Genomic DNA, 15,123 nt, shown 5'->3' with positions numbered 1-15,123 from the left:
CTCATTGTGCGGCACGGAGACAGCTTTGTTATGTGCCGCAATGGCATTTGTCTGCATTCTTAATCTTTAAAGGAGGAAAGGAAGAGCGTGAAGGGCCGCGGATTCGACATCCAGAAATGATGCGGTCAAAGGTCATCATCTCAATCAAACACTGCAGTGAACAGACTTTAAAACTTTTCAGACACAATTTTACTGTACAAAATGTTTTTTATAGTTTTCACAAAATACATTTAGAAAGCTCCATTTTAAATAAAATTAAATTGAAATATTTAAGAGACAGCGTGTCCACGTTTTTTTTTTGTTTGTTTTTCATATCTCCATTTACCCAGACGTAAACCCAGTATGTGTCCATGTTCTACATACACACTGAAATCAAAAATTCAAATAAAATAACAAAAATAAAACAAAAAGAGCATGACAGATGATGCTAGAAAACAAACCCAAAACAAAACAAAACAAAAAAAAAACCTTCCCATGGTCTTCAATTATAAATAAGGAACCTCAGGTGTCGGCCCAACAAAACACAAGACTAATATGTTTGAAAATAACCAAAAACATGGTGTACTAGATGAAATACAAAGGCTTTGGTCTGTTTTACAATCAACAATGATTAAATCTGATATGTACTTGTAAACAACTGCCAAACACGTTAAGTTTAAAACTCTTTGTCAAGCAAATGTTTAATCATAATTATAGGAATTAAATATTTCTAGTTGCACACATTTTTTTTATTTTGACCATAGGACACTATAATACAACTCTAGCTAAGAGACAAATTGTACCTGACCCTAAAGAAATGTACTTTATGATGCATGGAACATTTAGAGGATATTCTTAGAGGGAGGGGGGGGTAAATGAAATCAACTTTTATTGGAGATTTTTCTCTCTCTCGTTGTCTCTCGAAGATTTCCAGGGAAGACAAGTACTTTACATAGAAAGAAAAAAAAGGGGGGGATTATTATTATTATTATTATAGCAAAGACGCAGTCTACCATTTACAGACTACAGGCTTCTTGTTGCTTCCGTGTGTCGTCCTCGCCGCATGTTGGCGTTGATATCTGTGTGTGTGTGTGTGTGTGTGTGTGGGGACAATAAATAGTTTCTCCAAAGAGTCTTTCAAAATGATATGCGTCCATGCAGAGAGTCGTTCAAAGATAGTCGTGGCAGCAGAATGTCTCAGCTTCATGCGTCCCATCATTCATATTCACATAAAAATGGCCTGTTTTTTTACTAACACACCAGAGAGAAAAAATAGGAAACAATGACTGGAAATAGTAAAAAAAAAAAAAAAAATGTTTCGGGGTTGTTGTTTTTTTTGTTCCATAAAAATGTAAGAGCGGGCACTTTACAGAGGTCCATTTATTTCAGTCCTGTCGTCGTCCTCCTTTGAATGTGCCAGCAGCTACACAGGTCCTTGTTCTCCTCTCCATGTGTGTGTTTATGTTTTTAATGTGTGTGTGTGTGTGTGTGTGTGTGTGAGGAGCACACGACAGGTCCACGTTGGAGGTGCTCACAAGGTGAAGTAGCTCTTGTCTCTACTGTAGTCTGGACCAGTACTGAGACATGTCAGGCTCGCTCCCTGGGACTTGCACTGGGACAGACACTCCAGGAGAGATGAGTCCTACACACGGAGAGGGAGAGGGAGAGAGAGAGAAAAAGATGGGGATGGGAGGGAGACGAGACGTGAGACATGGAATCTTATTGCAGCAAGTAAGTAGACATAGGAATGGATGTCAATATTTGGGGATGAAGAGGAGTATGTGGGTATTCTATGTGGTTGAAAAGATGAACGCGTTGAACGAGATGAGTACAAATATATTCCCAAAGTAAAATAATGGCCTTTTTCATACATCAATATTGCAGATTTCATATTGTCGTATTACCACTTCTCGTAAAATTACAATTTTGGTGTGATAACACCACTTTTATATTATCAAGTTGTAATTTTTACCATCATAATACAATTAATCAACAACTATTTTGGTAATTGTTTGGTCATTTTTTTGTATTCAAATAAGTAAAGATCATCAGATTTCAGCCTTTCAATTGTGAATATGTTTTATTTTAATCTTTGTGTTTTCACCAAAACAAAGTTTTCACACATATTGTAAAACAGTGATGGGGATTTTTGCCTTTTTTTTAATATGTTGCGTATTCATATTGATATTCATTTGGTCCATCTATAGCCTAACCCATTACTCCATGAATTGAAGCGGAGAGAGATTAATCAGCCAGAGATTAATTGTGCATTAATTGTGTCTGTGCACTTATTTGCTCTGTCTATTGCTATTCTTCTATTTCTGAATAAAGAAGCAGAAATTTTAAGTGTGTTTTTTAATCTGATTAATCAAAAAATAATCAATGAATAATTGTTATTTAAAATAATCATTAGTTGCTTTTACATTATAATATTACAACATTATTTTTGTAAAATTAAGACTTTTTATGTCAAATTACAACTTTCCCTTTTTTATCCAAACTTTTGGTAAAATTACAATTTCTTTGTTGTCAAATTCCAACTTTTTTTTTGTATTGTTGTATTTTAACATAATTTTTGTAAAATTCAGACTTCACGTCTCGACTTCTCTGATGTTTTTGTCAATATTACAACTTTTTGATTGTAAAGTTGCATTTTTTTCCCTTGGTATTACTACTACTTTACTGTTGTCGCAATATTGTCACACTTCGTTTAACCTTTTCCTCCAATGACAAAGTAATTTCTTGTAAAATGTTTATTATTGATTATTGGATGTAATGTGACTTTATTCTCATCAAATGAAAAGGTTTTTTTTATTGCAACTCTTGTATCATAATACTGCAACTTGTCTTTAGTTAGTAAAATGTCCCGCTTTTATCATAATATTGTAACTTACATCTTGGCAATCTTTATTATGACTTTTTGTATGGTAGTAGTTTAAATCCCCAGAGAAGGTTTGCAGTCGTGCACTTGCAAGCCTAGCTCGCAGCGCTGTTAGCCTGGTAGCGCACGCTAACAGGTGAGCGGTGGCCATTAAAAAGGCGGCACGCCATGGCATTTAAACAGAGAGTACAAGCGGCCAATGAATCACATTAATTAGCAATTTAGCACAGAGGAAATGTGCTTCCGCGCCATTAAGTCGTCATGACTAGAAGCAGCATATATACAGCATCCCCCCCTCCCCCCCACCTCCTTTAATGGGCCGCAACTAAACTACGGGCTGGGTCAAATAAATAAAAATGAGAAGTAGAGCTGTGGATGCACATGATGATGTGGTAGCTCCTAATTAGAGAAGGTGGCAGACGACCACTACATCCCCCCCCCCCCCCCCCTTTGAGAATTGTAAACAATGAACTCTCTGCCTACCTGTTGAGGTGGTACCAGAAGTGGTCATTGATTGGCTGTTCATATGTGCCTGCATATGAGGGGGCGTGTATGTTTCGTAGCTCCGCCCATTCACAGGCGGACTGGTAGGCAGCATGCAGGAATAGGAGGAGGTCTGGCTGGGCTATAATAGATGGAAGGGGGGTGGAGAGAATGTGGACATTAGCTTAGCATGGTTGGCAGTCGTCGGGTCTGATTTAGTTTTCTTTAGCCCGGAAGCTTGGCAGATTCAGTGTTGAATTGAACTCACTTGCATAGGTAAATTGTTTGCCATGGTGAAGCTGGGCATCGGGGGCAGTGCACTGTAGGTGTTTGTTAGTGCCGAGTCAGCGCGGCCCAACATGGAGCCCGAGGTGAACGACACTGCAAGGAGAGGAACAGGGGTGACACACTTACACACAAATAAACACTTTACTGTAGCTTCACGTGTTTTTGCAAAGATGACGCCTTAAGGCTTGGGCGTACTCAAACTCAAGGCCAGATGTGGCCTGCCACATCCGTTTATGTGGCCCGAGAAAGCCTGGGAATAACGCACGTCACCTTTTGTTGTTCCTTCATGAATAGTTGTGAACAGTCATAAGCGACATTAAGCAAGTGTAAAGTGTGGTTAACTTCTTTTTACACTTGTATAACATTTAGCTAATTCGCTCATTCACAAAGAGGTGATGATGCAACTCCACAGTAGAAGAGAGCATGTTTGGTGCAGTTTTAAGCCAAAAGAAGGTGCAGCATCTCGCTGTGTTGTAAAGGCGGTTGATTTTTTGCATGTGCAACACTAAGTTTCACTTTAAAATGACTTTGCTGGAACCTGATGGTATTGTTTTCAAGAGGGAAAGAGCCCCCCCAGGGCTGCAGAGGACCTTACCAGGCGTGGTGGGCTGTGGGATGGCCTGGTACACACTGGTGCTGAAGCTGCTGCTTATGGGAATGTGACTGGAGGAGTTGTTGGCCTGTCGCCGCTGGTTGCGAAGCTTCTCCTCCCGCCTCCATTTTGCTCTCCTGTTGGAGAACCATACCTGACAGGGAAATCACTTCTTAGTTCATGCTGCTTTTTTTTATATCGAGAAAAACAAAGATGAATGGATGCTTACTTGTATTCTTGCTTCGGGAAGGTCGATTTTGGCCGCTAGTCTCTCTCGTGCAAAAACGTCGGGATAATGAGTTCTTTCAAATTCTGTACAAAAAAATACACATTTAATGAAAGAGTCTATGGTGCCTTCAAATGACATATCTTAATGGACGAGTTTATATTTTGTACTCAGCTATGAAGTGACTGTCCATACCTTTTTCCAGCGCCTCGATCTGCTCCTGCGTGAAGGAGGTGCGGTTTCTCTGCAGCTTCCTCTTCAGCTGCAAGCGCATCTGAGTCTCCTCTGAGTCCTCGCCGTTGGAGCTGATGGAGTTTGTGTTCTCTCCTGCGCCGTCTTGTGGCTGGCAGCCATCTGAGAAGAAACAAACAGATACGTTATTGGATCTTATTATAGGAGCGGAAAAGCTATTTGGGCCCTCGGAAGTCAACATCCGCATGGTGATGATGGTGATGGTGGACCCCCCATCCACGATCTGTAGTCAAGTCACTTGAGTGCAAAACCAATGAAAACAGAAGAATCTAAATACAAACAAGGTTAAAAAAAATCTTTCATTAGCGCCCATTCTCACAAGTAAATGTGCAAGCAATTCGATTCCGGTTATGTCGACAACCGCTCATGTCAGGCAATCCGGGGGCAGCAAAAATGTAACGAGAACAAAAAAGGTGCTTTCAAACTACAAGGGAACCTCTCAAGTTGCACACAACTCCAGTCTTTGGCTTTTAGAACATTTTGGCAACACTTATTGCAGGATGGGTGACTGCGGGCTGACACTGATATCACACAAGACTTGGCTTTTTGGTAACACAGTCAAAAAAAATACACTGAATTAACACAAAACTTCACATTGACTAAATATTGATGAGATTTCAGCTCAGTGAGCACCGAGTGAGTCATGTTGGGCATGTGTTTTGCTTGTTCTTTGGCTTTTTTGGGACTTTAACAACTGAAAATAGGCCCAAGTTTTGCTTTTTCTTTGGATTTTGCAACACTTCTGACAACCACCATTATATGAGACATTAGGCCAATCTTGTAACACTCAGCAAGCATAAAAATGTAATATTAGATTGTGCTGACTCAGTAAAAAAAATGAACATCATTAAGAAAGACATTAGCGTGTACTTGATTGGAGCTCAAATTACCTCAGCATGCTTTGTATTTGGCTTTTATGCCCCATTCACTCCAAGTTCCATTGAGGTTAGCTTCTTTTTACACTTGTGTAGCAAGTAAAAATGAGACGCAGCATTAATCCAGACTATAATAATAATAATGGATTAGATTTTTATATAGTGCTTTTCAAGGTACCCAAAACACTTCAGCATTCAGTCACACACTGGCGGTGGTAAACTATATCTGTAGTCACAGCTGCCCTACGACCTCTCCATCCACTACCAAACATTCATACACCACGTGTATTGCCCAAGGACACAATGACAGTAACTGGGTGGAAGGAGCAAGGATGGAACCGCCAACCTTCCGGTTTCTACCTCCTGTTCCTCTGCCGCCAATGCCTCCATCCTCTAATTGTGTGTTTACACCCTAGAAACCCGTCTATGTAGCTAAAGGCTTCACCATAGCGATGGTGTAAGATTATTTCTATTGTTTATCAAATATTGTGGGAACAAGACGTTCAGCTTGACTGTGCAACAATGCTGCGTGTTGTCAAAAGCTGACAAGATGCGTCCAGCCCCTTTTCAGAGACATGTATTAAAATCCCAAACTCACTTGCACCCACCCACCCCACCCCCCCAGTCCAAAGCATCAATGGTGGTTCCCATATGGGCGTTGGTATATAACCATTGAGGTGACCACCAACTTTATTTTGAATAGCCGAGGGGGCTTTTCAGGGTGATACAATGGCTTCAGGAGTAAAGGGAAACCATTAAACTGTGGACACAGGCAGGGACGAGCAGCGAGCCCACGGTGGGTGTAATATATGGGTGGGTTGGGGGGGGGGGGTATGACCCATACAAAAGGATCCTCTCCCACTGGAGCTGCACAGGCCACAGTCTTTTTTGGCATTGTGTCCAAGAGGAGGCCGGTCAACAGAGCTTTGAGTCCAGTGTGTTAACCCTTATCCACTAGCATCATTAATCACGTCCACGCCACTCAGGATTTCTGTCCTCAATTGGAAACAAATGAGTGAGGAGAGAGCATGCAAGCCCCCCCACCCATCCTACACCCACCCAAACAACTCAAAAATAAGGCCAATCTATTCACCACCATGAGGTGAACCCCCCCAACACCACCTCCCTTAAAAAAAAGGCTTATCGACTAATGTCTGTCCACTTGTTGGACATCATTATCACGTCGAGAAAGCGTGTAGTGCACATGTGGAAAATGCTTCCTGCAGGCCTGACACAATATTTACAGCACAGTTAACCTGATGTCACGCCACACTTTGCACATGGAATCAAACGAAACACGCAACTATTCTATTGTACAGACAAATACTTTGTGGGGATAATCCATAAAAAGGGGCTGAATGTGCTGCTATTATCCTCCGTCTGCCAGACCCCGGTGACGCCGCTAGGATGGGATTTGTTTTCTTTCCAAAAGCGCTGGGAAATAAACTCATTCTTTAGTATCGCGATGTGTCAGCCACTCAGGCGGAAAAGCAGCATAAAAAAGAGAGAAAGAAAAAAAAAATAGCGAACCAATTGCGGCACCTTTCAGCCAATGAGACCGGATCAAAACACTCTTGAGAAACCGCTTAGAAGCGAAAAGAGAAAGTGAGAGACTAAATCCTAGACGGGATTTACAGACATATAGGCAGCAACAGGGAACACCTTTTATTCCTTGACTGTGCACTGAAAATGGTTGTTTGGGGGGGGGGGGGTTACTTCAATTTTCCTCTATATTCTAACTACCAAGCACTTATACTATAATAATAATAATAATAATAATATTAGTTATAGTGGGGGCAGGTTTAATTACATTTTCTTCATTTTTATGATAGTTATACCCCCATTACCATATGGTGAGTTTAATTTCTAATTAAACTAAGTTTACTAAGTTAACTAAGTTTAATTTCCTTTTATTTTAATAAAAGTAAATGTACAAATTATTATTATCATTAGCACTATTAGTAGATGAATATTTGTTTAATGCTTTAAATTAAATACATTAATTCCAATTAAGTAGAATGTATGCCTTGCTCAGGAGCACCTCAGCCGAGGGGGTGGGCGTGTGCTATTTATTTACATGATGAATAATGAGCTGATTTTCTTTTTGAGGAAATCGAATAGATGGGGCCTTTTGGCACAGGCCGCAACCCTACCTAGTCCTGTCACGGTTATTTTTATTATTATTATTATTATTATTATATAAATAGATCAAACATAGCATACATTTAATAGAAAATGCAATACATAAAAATACATATTTGTACAGCAAAAGGCTGGTGAGGATAAGCGGTATAAAAAATGGATAATGTATAGCATAATATACATTGTTATCTAAAAGTATTTAATCATTTTAATTGCACACAAAAGTAACCCAAATAGTAACAATTGGAAATATTATTATCGGATTCGTGCCATCGTTATCATATTGACTTATGTTTATTAAAAAGCGCCATAATAATAATGATGATGATGATGGTGATAATGAATGGTAGTTAAAGTGATCGTTTCCGCTTTAGTGCACGTTAATATCCCCCACCACTTGCTCAAATGGTGATCAAATAATTAAGCAAATGGTTATTTGCCTTCTTTTTCAACGACTAAATCTATAGAAGCCATTTATTTATTTTACATTTCAAGGCCTGCTGCAGTGCTGTTGGGCCTTCAAGTGAGAGCTACAAAAAAAAAAAAAAGACAAAGGCCTCTGCTGCTAATGAGCAATTACACGTTGCGTGGAGAGTGGGAGTGTTTCCCATCAGCCATCATTTCGTGTGGAAGGAAACATTCCTTTGTGCACGCACCACACCTCTCAAGTGGGAGGACGGGGCTGTCACGCATGTCCATGTCCACGTCCGCGGACAGTGGAGGCATTGAGGCCCGGTTGTTTGGGCCACTAAAGTGCACGCTTGCAACAAGGTGTCTCCTGATGCGGACGAGGCTGCTCACCTTGATTGGGCTGGCCGGGCACTGATGTTCCGGGGTACCAGCCGGGCCGGGTCCCCCAACTTCCTGTCTGACCGTTGAGCATCCTCAGCTTGTCATACATGCCATCTGCGCCCATCTGTTGCTTCTCACTCGCCAGGTTGCGGAGTACTCTGTTTATCGATGACACCTGAAGGGGGCCCAACATGGCGCATACATGAGAGGAGAAAGTGTGCAGCAATGTAAGAAAAGGGAATGGATAATTGGCTGTGTTTTGGTGATTACGCGCGTGCGCACTTTGAATTGAGCATTAATAATAAGAGTGAATGCTTGGATGCACCCCGCACGCGTAAACACAACAAAAGTCATTAGATGGTGCAAATGCAATCATGCGCGTGCAGTGTCTGCGCGTGCGTGTGCAGACTTACACTGGGTATATTGTCGTTGGTGCAGATGCCTTCCGATAAAAGCCGGTCGCGGATCTCCCAGGCGAAAATCGACGGACACTCCCGCTTGTACTGCGCAATCTTGGCGACCACCTCCGGCGTGGCGACTCGAGGCTTGCTGCCGCCTATGGCCCGCGGTCTTATGGAGCCCGTCTCATAGTAGCGGCCCAGGATCTTGCTTACGCAGCCGTTGGACACCTGGATGGAGACCAAAAGACACAATTCACATCCATTATTTAAGACTATCCGTGGAATGTCTTGCGATGGCGTTCAAGTCATTATCACCTTTTCACTGTCCACCACTTGGACTTCATCATGGGTCTATAAACACAGAAAATATGCCTTGAATGGTAAATTAGGCATTTACTACAATAGAGCTATTTTAGTTTATAATTAGAGCAGGCATCTTTTTTTTCCTTCTCCTGTTTCCTGTGTCCAAAGACAATAATAAAAATGTCTTTGCGCATCACTTGCATATGCGCACTGCCTGCATTCAAGCCTCTTTGCGGCTAGAACAAATGTAGGGAAAAAAAACATACAAATACAATAAAGTAGGAGCGCGGTGGTCACCTGTAGTATTCGTGAGATGTCGCAGGGTCGAGCACCGCTGTGGGCGAGTTCTACTATTTTCTGCCTAGTGGAGTCTGGCAGTGGTCTGCCGTTGACGAACACGCCACCGAGCTGGTTAACGCCGCTGTGACCTGCGTGGGCAGACGAAAGGGTCATCATAACCCCCCTTTTTCTTTTATACTATACTGTCAAAAAAGACATGTAAACAAAAAAAAGCACATTTTGATTGTAAATTGTGGTGCATTTGAAGGATCACTGTTAAATTCTGCATAAAAACACATGCACAGTAGCACCATCTCTGCACAGGTTTGGTGTTAAAAGGGCATGGAACAACCATTGCATCATTATCAACCCCTGCGTGGACTGCATCGCCACTTAAAAGCAACAGAAAAGCAGACCATATTCTGTTAAATTAGCTGCCATATTAAAATAGTCCAACCACATGCACACATTACGCACACATGAAAGTATCTTTAAATAGCATTAATTGTATTTTTTTCTGGAAAAAGGGGGAAATTGTGTTTAATTAAATATCCGGAATCCGCAAACCTGAAGCCGAAAGGGAGCGTGGACTCCCGGGAGTGTCTGCCCCACGTTCCGTGTTCCGCGCCTTGCTGCCTTCCCCTGCGCTGCCTCCCGCTACATTGACTCCCGGAGCCCGGGCTCCTTAGCAATAAATAAGCTCCAAATATAGACGAGGGGGGGAAGAAAATATGATGAGCCTGGCTGACATTTGTCTTTAAAATAAAACTCGCCGCACGTCAAGTTTGAGCTTAATTTCTGGGAATGGGCGGAAGTCGCCTCGGATCATGCACGGCAGGCTAATTGAAAAGATCAGTTGGAGCACTTTGTGGCAGCCACGTCACTTTGTGACACGGCTCCAGCGCTGCGAAATCGCATCGTCACGACAAATAGTAGCATGATAAAAACGAGCCTTTCTGTCTGCATTTGGATATCACTCAGACCAAATTGGACGCTACTCGTTTACCCTCCGAGGGTGGGGTGGGGGGGACTTTGGTTTTATGGTGGCCTGAGGGGGGGTGTGCTACGCGCGGTCACAGAAACGAGGGCGCGCCTGGATTCTTAACATATTAAAAGTGACATGTAGTGTTTTCCCCCCCTCCTGCTCCTCCTCCTCTTCCTCTTTGCATCCTTGTTTGTATTTGACAACAAATGCACACTGCAGCCATGATGATGGTGCGCACCCATGTGATCAAAAGAAGGCCTCTTTCCTATCCCCTTTTGGCCGCTGTGTGTAATAATCTTCCATCTTGCGTGGATGTGATTGATGCTAAATCCACTATCATCCCTTCTGCTCGTTGCTAATTCCAGGATTACGTGGAATTAATGGACTTGTTAGGCTCAAATTGGCTTCGCAGCGTTAAAGCTCTGCTTCTGCTGCTACTCCATCACTTCTGATTTATGACCATCATATTTAAAATGCATGATCGATAAAAGCTGTCACATATAAGTCTTAATCATGGCTCAATTCCCTCAAGTGCCTGCAGAGTCCATCTCGCCCGCTGGCGCTGATTACTCGCCTTGTATTCTATTGCTGCTGCACTAATGGCAAAACATATGGTGTCATTTTGGACACTCCCCGCCATGTACACCCAGGAGTTATTAGGCACAAAAGACGACCGAGGCCCTCCGTGACCTCTGGACAACCCAAAAAGGGGGCCTGGGGAAGACACCCCCTCGCGTAAAATAAGAAGATAATAAGACAGTTTTGCCAAGCTTCTGAACATATTTGTTAATGCATTGTCGTTGCCCACTCACCACAATTTAAAAAAAACACTTTTTTTGCACAGATTACAGCACAGACATGAGTGCATATGGAGGATGTAATGTAGTAAAGTTATTGCACACACCTTCATCACAGATGTCATACACCTCTTGTCCAGCAGCAAGAGAGAAAACGTTCATGTTTAACTTTCTTTTTGTCTTGTTTGCACCAGGAATTAGACAGCATTCAGCCCAACTTCCGGTCTAGTCACCCACAAGGTGCATGTAGTGTGTGTGTGTGTGTGTTTTCTATGGGGAAATGATTTGCATAAAAAACATTATTTCTCTATTTCATGCAGGCGTATCTTGTATGCAGCCTAGCAGCCAGTCTTAACGTTAATGCAGGCGCCTGTGCAATTATTTAATAGCAACTCAAGCAGAACAAAAATCTCCCAACCCCCCCCCCCCTTCCCTCACCGGTATGATTAACTTGTTCAATAATAACTTTCATGACCAAAAATGAATTAACAGCAATGAAACGAGCGTCAAATGAGTGACAACACACCCCCCTCATGTCAGTCATGCAAATGTAGGCCTATAATACACTTCCACCTCCTCTTTTAAAAGTTATTGCACCATAACAACCAGGGCGTAATGTCAGAGGGAGGGGTAGGGAGGGGGTCGCTTCCATGCAAACACTCACAATTAGAACTTTCACAGCAGGAAATAAAGATTTTAAAAAGACAAACTTACTGTTTTGCATCATTGAGGCTACGCCAGACTCCCACGTCGCTTGGTTGTGGTATTCTAAGCATCACAAGGGGAGATAATAAAAACAGGTAAGTATCAGATTAAAAGGGACATTTTTTCTATAAGAAATACAAATATTTTTGTCATCTCTTTCCTTGTTTTGATTTTTTTTAGTAAGATATTTGGTGAAGTTTAGCATCCTTTTTGTGTTGTATGTTTTTGTATTAAACTTGCCTGGAAACAGAGTTGACTGTCCACTCTTATTACAATTTAGTCAATCATCTGCCGTTTTCACTACTTAATGCCTCCCTATAGGACAGAGCAAAACAAGACATTAGCACAGCCAAAGCTATACTGATGTACTCATTTATTCTCATCGACTAATCATCATCTTTTTTTTCGAACTTATCCAAACCCTGTACAAGCGTACAGTGCGAAAAGAAAACAGAAAGAGTAGGATCTAGGATCAGAATGGGGAGGGGAGGGGTACAGCCTGTTTTTAACAATGCACCCCCTTTTAGGCTACCTCGAACCCGGGGCGACAGCTCGGCCTGGGCCGCTAGAAACACGCACAGCTTCCCCACTAAACACACCAACAAGTTCACATTAATACAAAGAGCCGGAGGCATGCATCCCACCCCCTTCGGGACCATTCACACACACATTCTCTCACACACACACATGCGACCGTGACCCCGGTGCAGCAACTGTGTGTGTGTGTGAATGCTGTTTTTTGTTTTGTGTGTGTGTGTGTTTTTTTTTACTCTGGAGAAACAGAATTATTTCTCGCTGTTAAATATTTGGTGGTAGTTTGGTGCCGCTGGTGCTGTGGTTGTAAAGCGCGTCCAAACACACAAGAGCTCAGTAGGGCGCTCAATTGGAAAAGACAAATGCATTAAAAGAAGCTTTTCAATTGGGGAACAGATAAGGGGAAAATTGGGGCCAGTGAGGGAGAGTTTTTTTTTCATGTTAGCTCCCTTCCATGCAGAGTTGTGTTGTGGTCTAATAGTGTTTTGGGGATGTTAAAGTGTGCACTTGCTTGTGCTGCACAGCGCTGCTCGGTCATTAATCACATTAAAAATTCCATCACACAAACGCTGGTCTACCATGGTTCAGAGCGGATATAATTTAAATAAAATGCATGTAGAATAATTGTCATGGTGCAGCAAATAGGAATAAAAGCATCATTCCAAGTGTAAATTGCAGCAAGGCACTACTCTAAGTAGCTTTAAAGCTTGGGTATGGCGCATGTGGTTAATCATTTATTTAAGGTCGAAAGCTCAAACGTTGTTGTTCCCGGGGTTAACTATACCATCTAATCTGCATTTCTTTTGCTTTAGTAATCCGGAACAACAATGTCTTAATTCAGTATGCTTATTCACACAACAGCATGCCGAAAGAATGAGGCAGAGTGAAGGCCTCATTTTTTGCAAGTGGTTCCAATCTACAAACAATGACACACAATATTTTTAGAAGCAGGTGTATCGATAAGAAACTGGCTGCATGTGAAATTATAGAATAGAATATGAATAAATATGAATATATGGGAAATTGCTGATATTATTTAGGTGGAACAATTAGGCTGGTATTTTCAAGAAGATGAAATAGATAACACAAAATTTTAAATGTGTTTTTTGAAAGCAGCCCAGATGCAAATATAATTTACTATATTAATATATTTACTTGTTTATTAAAATGTGTTTTTTTTAATTGATTTTGTTGTTAATCTAAAAAGGGGGGTATTCTCCTCACTATTTGTGTTTGCCTCCCTCTTTTTCTGCAAGAAGTCTCTTGGCTGAGTGGTCCGCATGAATCAATCTGACGCCTTTGCTCAACGGGTCATTGCGCCCAATTCTCCACAATGATCACTCCACTTTTTTACGCTCTTATAAATAAGGCAAAATGGAGCACATCAAATTGGTTGAAATAAATACTAAGTGTTTAAAATGTGTTAAAAATACTAAGATGTGTTTTTGCATTAGTTTTTAAAGAAATACTGGCACCAGAAAACAAACAAAAAATTAACTTAGGGTTGTTAATTTAGGGTGATAAAAACATCTTACCTTTTTGGGGCATCCTGTGTCGCTGTCAAAACCAAACTGTGCTGCCTATTTGTCCACGGCCCACACACAGGGGGGGAAAACAGGGGGAAAATACCCACGATGATGGCGGGTCTTCTCTCGTAGAAGTGAAGGAGAGTGGGGCTGGATTAAAAAAAATAGTTTCCAAAAGGGTGCTGGAGTGGAGAAGAAGACGGAGGGGATATCCCTGCGAAGGAGACAGAGATTGACAGTGAACTCAGATGTCAGGACGCAGCGAGTTTGGCGTGGATGTGCGCTGGCGTGGGAGAGAGCGAATGGGAGAGTGGGCGAGAGAGAGAGAGAGAGAGCGAGAGAGAGCGAGAGAGAGAGGGAGGAGGGAGGAGAGGGAGGGAGTAGGGATGGAAGGAGGAGGTGGGGGTAAGAAGAGAAGGAATGAACACACCTATGCTGATTGGAGAAGGGACAGAACAAGTGTATTAATGTATGTGCTCCTCCTGGTCCTCCGCTCTTCACTGGCCCATTAGCGCGACCCGACCTCTGTCATCATCACCCCCTCCCCGACCCCCGTATAAACACCCCCCTCATCCAACCCCCACCCCGGCACCATACACAGCCAAAAGCGGGAAACTGGGCCGAGTCACAGCGAGAGAAAAGACAGGAGAAAAAAAAGAGGGAGTCTTGCCCCCCCAAACACACACCCCCTCTGTCCAAACCCTACTAATCAGCCCAGTGCATGCAAATGGGGCCTGAATATTGCTAGAAAAAAAGACTCGGAAGTTCCACACAGTACAAGAATTCTTGCAGTGTGAATATGGCCTGGTCACCACGCTGAACAACAATAAAGAGGACACAGTCATTGTCCAAATATCACTGTGGATTATTTAGATGAGACTATATAGCAAGTCACTCACAACATATGAACTTTAATACTTTATTATTAGTTTTTTACTAGATTGTGCTGTATGTTTAACGTGGTAGTTTTGTTGTTTTAATAAAAACGGTACTGCTGTTGCAGTGAACATACATTATAGTGGTACACTGGGGCAGTATGGCAGCTGTGGTGCCTTGCTCATGGGTAACGTCATCCCATAAGAC

The 15,123-nt window shown here is 42.1% G+C and overlaps 1 protein-coding gene across 13 annotated transcripts in view; it reads right to left on the bottom strand.

The window, feature by feature from the left end:
* Nucleotides 1–1,454: 1,454 nt before the first annotated feature.
* Nucleotides 1,455–15,123, bottom strand: part of pax6b (paired box 6b) — a 33,253-nt gene continuing 19,584 nt past the window's right edge. For 8 of the 13 annotated variants that reach the window (XM_058088924.1, XM_058088931.1, XM_058088925.1 and 5 more), the window contains 13 exons: nucleotides 14,050–14,254; nucleotides 11,990–12,043; nucleotides 11,383–11,406; nucleotides 9,512–9,642; nucleotides 9,227–9,262; nucleotides 8,924–9,139; nucleotides 8,520–8,685; nucleotides 4,645–4,803; nucleotides 4,453–4,535; nucleotides 4,227–4,377; nucleotides 3,612–3,724; nucleotides 3,344–3,485; nucleotides 1,455–1,621 (listed from right to left, as the gene is read on the bottom strand). In XM_058088924.1, coding sequence (XP_057944907.1) covers nucleotides 1,536–1,621; nucleotides 3,344–3,485; nucleotides 3,612–3,724; nucleotides 4,227–4,377; nucleotides 4,453–4,535; nucleotides 4,645–4,803; nucleotides 8,520–8,685; nucleotides 8,924–9,139; nucleotides 9,227–9,262; nucleotides 9,512–9,642; nucleotides 11,383–11,406; nucleotides 11,990–12,043; nucleotides 14,050–14,062 — 1,374 coding nt within the window. In that variant the 5' untranslated portion in view covers nucleotides 14,063–14,254 and the 3' untranslated portion in view covers nucleotides 1,455–1,535. Of the gene's footprint in view, nucleotides 1,622–3,343; nucleotides 3,486–3,611; nucleotides 3,725–4,226; nucleotides 4,378–4,452; nucleotides 4,536–4,644; nucleotides 4,804–8,519; nucleotides 8,686–8,923; nucleotides 9,140–9,226; nucleotides 9,263–9,511; nucleotides 9,643–11,382; nucleotides 11,407–11,989; nucleotides 12,044–12,220; nucleotides 12,296–14,049; nucleotides 14,255–15,123 lie in introns of all 13 variants that reach the window. The other 5 variants (XM_058088935.1, XM_058088937.1, XM_058088934.1 and 2 more) reach the window with 5 other exon arrangements.

The sequence above is a fragment of the Doryrhamphus excisus genome, chromosome 12 (genome assembly GCF_030265055.1).
Source record: "Doryrhamphus excisus isolate RoL2022-K1 chromosome 12, RoL_Dexc_1.0, whole genome shotgun sequence".
Lineage (NCBI taxonomy): Eukaryota > Metazoa > Chordata > Actinopteri > Syngnathiformes > Syngnathidae > Doryrhamphus > Doryrhamphus excisus.
This window is presented reverse-complemented; position numbering and strand designations above follow the sequence as displayed.